Genomic DNA, 6,522 nt, shown 5'->3' with positions numbered 1-6,522 from the left:
TGGTTTGGGGAGTGGAAAACTCTGAGAGATGAGCATTTCATTTGACACTTTTCACAATGGTTGTGTGATCGTATTGAGTACAGAAGTGATATTATCTATCTTTTCACTTTGTGCGTCCACTCAAGCATCTTGTGAGCCAGAATGAATACCAGCAGCTACCAAATCAGCTCTAATACCAGGTAAGTTTGTTTCCACCTTACAAGCAGGTGTTTTTTAATGACCAAATATCTGACAAATCATTTAAAATATTGTTTCAAACCACAAAAAACTGCTTCTTTAAGCAGGAAACAGCGAGAGAATGCAGCTTAGAACTGTTCAAGTCCAGTAATAATTTGCAATTTAGATACATTTAGATTTATTTGAGCCTTTTAATTTTGTTTCTGCCTAAAGGAAAGTGTTGTACACTATGAATAATGGATGTTTTTTTAAGTATAAAAATTGGGGATTTTCAAACCAGTAATTTCAGACTTATTTGCACTCTGGCTCATAAGCAGTGTGTCAGTTTCAGCTAAATGTGAGCAAATTAATTTCCTCTATCCACTAAACCACCGGCATGGCTCTATTCAAAGTTTAACATTTTAAACTAGTTGATATTTCATAAAAAAATAAAGATATGAGAAACACTTAAAACTGTAATGCTTCCTGCTTTTCCCCATGAATCATCTCAGAACCTCTCAGGTTTGTTAGGTGTAAACAGACAAAACGTTTGTGCAATGTGTTTTTAAAAGCAGTTAAAGATCTATAAACTGATTAATTCACCTATCAGTGGGTCTTCTTTTCACAGTTTACATTATATTTGATCAACTTTACAGAACTTTAAAATACTCAGTAGGTAAGTCATCTAAAGAGACACCACTTGAGCGACGGTCTGTAAAATCCTATTTTAATTACATATTTATAAGGAAGAAACTGCAAGATTCATAAAGCAAATCTTTGCTGCACATAGTGTAATGTTTTCATCACATCTTATTCCAAAATAAAAACCTACAGGTTTATAGAACTGAATGTTTAAAGCAGTGACGTGGTTCAGAGTCATTCTGGACACCCATACAGTAATAGCCAAGTCTTTGCAAAAAACTAAGTTGTTCTTTGAGGTTTGTTACAACAACTAAAAACCATTTAGTGATTAAATTTACAGCGGGCGAGAAGGGGATATGCCTTGGTTAAAAGTCTTGGTTTGTGGAGTAATATTAGATCAAACACTGGTCTTATCTACAGCTTCTGTAATTGTGATCTGGCTGCTACAAATCGGCATCATTTTCAAAATTGTTTTATTGAAAAACAAAATAAAACAATATTAAACAAACAGCTTATTCTCCAAAGTCCAATTGCACGTTTCTTGAGCAAATGTAAAGGGTGCAGTCGTTTTCATGGACAGCTGCGAGGTTTTCGAGTTTTGATTCGGTTTCTGAACACTGAAGCTCTTAAACTACTTGTTGTAGGTAGGTCTTTGAACAACCTGTGTTTGGAGAAATAGTGCTTAATTCTTGAGGTTGGAGTTGTTTAAAGAGGGCAGCAGTCCACTTTGGTCTTGGTCCCGCTCGGACCAGCTGCTAGCTTTTCAATCTGGTCAGAAATAAACTGTTTCTCCAAAGTGACGTTGTTCAAAAAGCTATCTACAACAGGTAAGATGTTAACTCCTCATAATCTTTTTACCAGGACCCCACTTCTAAAGATTTTAACTAACAAGTCCCAAACTGAAGCCAGAGTCAAAACTACAAAGTTAAAAATGAAGCTCCCAGAAGGTTTAATATTACAGAAGTTGTGCACACACTTTAAGGTTTAAAGGGGGATTTTTCTTTAAAGGGTGGGCACAGCTGTGTAATTAGGCGTAGGAATGTATTATCTGTCGCAACTAAACATGGCAGGGACTCCCTCAAGTACTACAGCTTTCAGTTTTAATGTGTCTGAGCAAGGGTAAGGAAACAGTTAAGGCTCATTTCCATCCGCTGTTTGTTCTTTGTTACTAGACTGAAAGTCTGAGACTTCTTTGTTTGGTTAGTCTGTGTAGGTTTCACGATTTTAAAGACTGTTTCTGTTCAACTGAGGCTGCAGGTTTTTACGTTATCCTCTTCTACTTTGGCAGCGGCATTACTCAAAATCTGCCAAGTGGACTTTTGATCGGACTTGATGAGGAGGTTCGAGCTTTTTCAAATAAAGAACCCTCAAATATGCAGACGCTGAAAATGCCTCCAGCTGTTCCTCTTCCAGCTGTTTTTGTCAGCTGCGGTCATAAGAGCAAGCTGCGCCTGGATCGTCACACTGTAGTAGTTTAGTACTTTTTGTAATATTCTCGATCATTTACAGTTAATATGTGCTCAGTGTGTAAGTTCAGTAAGTGATCCACCTAAAGAGCTCTTTAGATAGTAGCTTTGTTATGCTCTGAAACAAAGGTAAACTCTCCAAGTCTGGTGATAATGATATTATTAGAAATTAAAGGCCTTGCTTTTCTTGAAGAAATGCACATCTTCCACGTCATTAACATCCAACCAGTGGTTAATGAGATATTTTGCTAACAGACAAACAGGGTTGACTCCAAGGCATAATGCAGAAGTTACAGGCGAAGCTCTTGCACAACGAGTAGCACTCGGAGAATGTGTTGGGAATGACTCTCAGCTACAACTCCAGCACATCTCAGCATAATATTTGTAAAAACAGATTGAATTATAGCCAGTTTTGTCTTTTTCCAAAGTCAGCTGGCTGTGGTGGGAAACCTGAATAGTGTTGGCTCCAAAAGTTAATCAGTTGTAAATATACATCCAGTGATTTATTTATTTAAAATGTTTTTTTTGCAAGCTCATTAAAATTTCACCAGTAGTTCCTGAGATATTTTTGTAACAGACATGGACGTACTTACAGACACAAGCAAAACCCTCATCACCCACCCTTCGCCTTTTGGTGGAAATAACACACTCGTCAAAAAAAGCCAGTAGTTTATCATACACTGTGAAAAGGTTTCATTTTATTGTACTTCTGTTTCAGTGAATTGTAGTATGTTATATTGGTAGAATGAAGGTAAGGGAGTTTAATATAAATTTTACAAAAATGACATTTTGAAAACTTGCTAATCATATCTTATCTCTGTCTTGCCAGCTTTTCTACAATTGACAACTATGATAACACCACTATTTATGGCTATGACGACTATGGTGACTATGGCAACTTTGAGCCGTGTACATATAACAAACTTGAGGCCAGTTTTCTTCCGCCCCTCTTTGCCATTTTCTTCCTCCTGGGCCTTCTTGGGAACTCCCTGGTGATCTGGGTCATCGTTTGCGGAGTGCGGCTCCGCACCATGACCGACGTGTGCCTGTTTAACTTGGCCCTTGCTGACCTGCTCTTGGTGTGTACTCTTCCCTTCCTGGCCCACCAGGCCCGGGACAGGTGGGTGTTTGGAGATGGCATGTGCAAGGTGGTCCTGGGGGTTTATCACATCGTCTTTTACTGCGGGATCTTCTTCATCTGCCTGATGAGCGTCGACCGCTACATGGCTATAGTCCACGCCATCTATGCCCTGAAGGCGCGGACGCGGTCCTTTGGTGTGATGGCAGCTGCAGTCACATGGGCGATTGGATTCATTGCCTCCTTTCCTGACCTCATCTTCCTCAAACAGCAAACCGTTAACGACGCTCTGTTCTGCTCACCCGATTTTCCCAAACAGGAGGGGAATTATTCCAGTAATCACACCTGGATTATCTTTGGCATTTTCAAAATGAACATTCTGGGCCTGTTCCTGCCAGTTTTCATCATGAGTTTCTGCTACTCCCAGATCATCTGGAGGCTGCTGTCCAGCCACTCGTCCAAGAAACAGGCCATCAATTTGGTTTTCATCGTGGTGGCTGTCTTCTTCTGCTGTTGGGTTCCTTACAACATCTCAGCGTTCTTCAAAGCTTTGGAGCTTCTGGGGGTCTACACGGCGTGCAGCAGCAGCAAAGTCATCAGACTGTCGTTACAAGTCACTGAAGCCATCGCCTACTCTCACAGCTGCCTCAATCCCATCCTGTACGTGTTCGTCGGGGAGAAGTTCAGGAGGCATCTGCTGAGGCTGATAAAGAGATCTCCATGCCGTCTGTGTCAAGTGATCAAGTTGTACATACCTCAGGACAGACTAGCTACATCGGTGTACTCGCAAACCTCCAGCGTGGACGAAAGAACCACCGTTATGTAATCTGGGACTATGAAGGAAGAAGTTCCTTGTTACTTACATCTGAATCTTTGTGAACATGCTGAAAATAAGGACATTTAGTTTAACAGCAATGGAGGGATTCAGTTGTATTTTCTGTATGTCATTGTTCCAGAGGCTTAGGGTCAAATGCACTTTTTTTTTGTTTGTTTTACTATAAAAATACATTTACAGTTTTATATTCATTGTACTATAAGTCAACTGTGTAAATATGGTGTCTGATACATTTATGTGCAGAGGCTGCAAAAAAGTATTCTAACAGTGTTTTTTTATTAGTTTCAGAAGTAGCTTGTATCTGTAATTGCAAAAAAGAGTAAGAGATTGTTTTACATGAAACTTTATTTCCTCTTTCCAATCATATGCCGCCTACAGCTGTACAGTGTGAAATTTTGTCACCAACAATAGATGTCTGCCAGCATCATTTACTGTCAGAAAAACACAAGCTGCAACAGGTCAGGGCCTAATTCACTGCAACGTTTCAGTGTTTCCTCATGCTAGTTATTATTCCAACAGTAAATATTTGATTTTACCTGCTTTGCACCTATCAGGTTGTTGCACAGTGTGAGGTTGCTTGTGCAGTTTGCAGCCTTAGTTCTGAAACGTGTTCAGCAGAGGGTTTTGCACCTCACCTCAACCTTAAAAAAAACAAAAAAAAAAACAGCCTGAAAGAGGAAGCATGAAACCAGGCTGCCAGTTTAACCTTTGCAGTCTCTGTAAACATCCGAGCTTTTTTAAAATTAATTATTTGTGCTTGTATTTTCCCCCATTTAGAAATTCATGATCAAAACCCTTCACTAAAGCAACAGAGTTATTATTAGACTGATTGCATTTAGCTTTTCTGAGAGCCAGACAGCAGCTGCTGCAATCGATTGGTTTCTTTTAAATTTAAATCTAGTTTTTGGACAAAGCTGTCTGACTGAAGACAGGTTTTTTTGTATTTTTAAATCAAACTCAGGCGTCTGTTGTTGACATATATCCTGGTAGTAAGCAGGAGTCTTCATAATATGACATCATTGACACTTGTATTTAACATTTACAAAGGTCTCTCATAGTGGAGGAGCGATGATGCAGTCTGTAAAACCACAGCATCGCCCTTTCTGTCCCTGCATTTCCTTCCTGCTACTGTCAGATGAACGCAAAACACAAACATTCTCTCAAAGTATTCAAATGCACTTGTTGTTCTCAAAGACACGCACATATAACATTTTCTGAATTTAGCCCATGAACTTTGACACACCTTTGTGACGGTGGTTTGATTGGTCATAAGAGTAAGTGATTGTATTAAAGTGACTCCTTTCCAGCAAAGAAAATATTAAAGTGTCATGATGTTCAAGTTTGTTTTAAATTTTGTTTTATTGTATTATTCTATTTGTAAAGGACTCTCTCTTTCTATGTAGCATGTTGACTTTTTTTAAATAAGTGCATAATTAAAAACGTATTTTCCTATTTTTGTCATTGACATGTTTTTGTATTTCATGGCGTCTCATTCGGGTAGAAGGCTGCACTGATTGTTTTATACTTGTGTGGTTTCTTGTGGGTAAGCTTCATTCATGCAGAGGTTCTTATCTTTATTAACGATCACCAGATAAGGACACAGAGAGAAATCAGTCTGTGTTGCTCTTAAACAAAATAATAAAATCTTCTTTTAGTGTATAAAATGTCCTATAAATAAGCCACTGAGGTACAGGTGAGAAGTGAGCAATGACAATGAGAGAGAGAGAGATTGGTAACAGGTTCTCTACAAAGGTTATGAACCATTAATGGCGTACTTCCTGTAATATCATACCTGCTAAAGAACTATCTGCAGCAGGTAAGATGTTAATGCTTCATGACCTTTCTAGACAACTCCGCTTCAAAGAATTTGAACTATTCGTTTACATGCAATTCCAACAATCTGTCAGCAGACTATGACGTTGAGTCAGATCTGATTTTGTCCTGTAATAATGTTAGCTTCTACCACATAAACATAAAATTACCAAAGGACAGCCAAACTCCCCACTTTGAAATCTCACAGGGGAGTTTCTGTCTGCGTGTGGGCGCAGGAGTGAAACTGGCTGGGACATTATTAAAAATGTCAGTTATTTCCCAATTGATGTTGCTCGTGAGGACATTTGATGTTATTATTCAGGGTGTGTGTGTTGTTGTTGTTTTTTTAATCTTGTTGCATCACAAAGAAAACCCATTGATAAAAATCTTCAGCTATGATAATGAAGACAATCTTCTGTGTAACGTGTTTGAGTGAAAGGTCAAAAGGTGAGATTTGAGTTGATATGCAGTAAATGACTCCTCACTCAAACATCCATTTGCATGCATGTTTGTACTGTATTGACTTTTAATTT

At 38.8% G+C, this 6,522-nt stretch overlaps 1 protein-coding gene across 2 annotated transcripts; it reads left to right on the top strand.

Moving 5' to 3' along the window:
* On the top strand, positions 1-5,629 carry cabz01093075.1 (C-C chemokine receptor type 5). Of its 2 annotated transcripts, none has more exons than XM_017409893.3 (2): positions 1-179; positions 3,094-5,629. In XM_017409893.3, exons 1-2 carry the CDS (start codon positions 142-144, stop codon positions 4,166-4,168), a joined length of 1,113 nt encoding a protein of 370 aa, XP_017265382.1. In that variant the 5' UTR covers positions 1-141; the 3' UTR covers positions 4,169-5,629. The 2 variants fall into 2 exon arrangements, with proteins under 2 accessions (XP_017265382.1, XP_037836019.1); XM_037980091.1 differs by lacking the exon at positions 1-179 and adding an exon at positions 1,841-1,917.
* Positions 5,630-6,522: the final 893 nt, after the last annotated feature.

This window comes from Kryptolebias marmoratus, linkage group LG16 (genome assembly GCF_001649575.2).
Source record: "Kryptolebias marmoratus isolate JLee-2015 linkage group LG16, ASM164957v2, whole genome shotgun sequence".
NCBI classification, from domain to species: Eukaryota; Metazoa; Chordata; class Actinopteri; order Cyprinodontiformes; family Rivulidae; genus Kryptolebias; species Kryptolebias marmoratus.
This window is presented reverse-complemented; position numbering and strand designations above follow the sequence as displayed.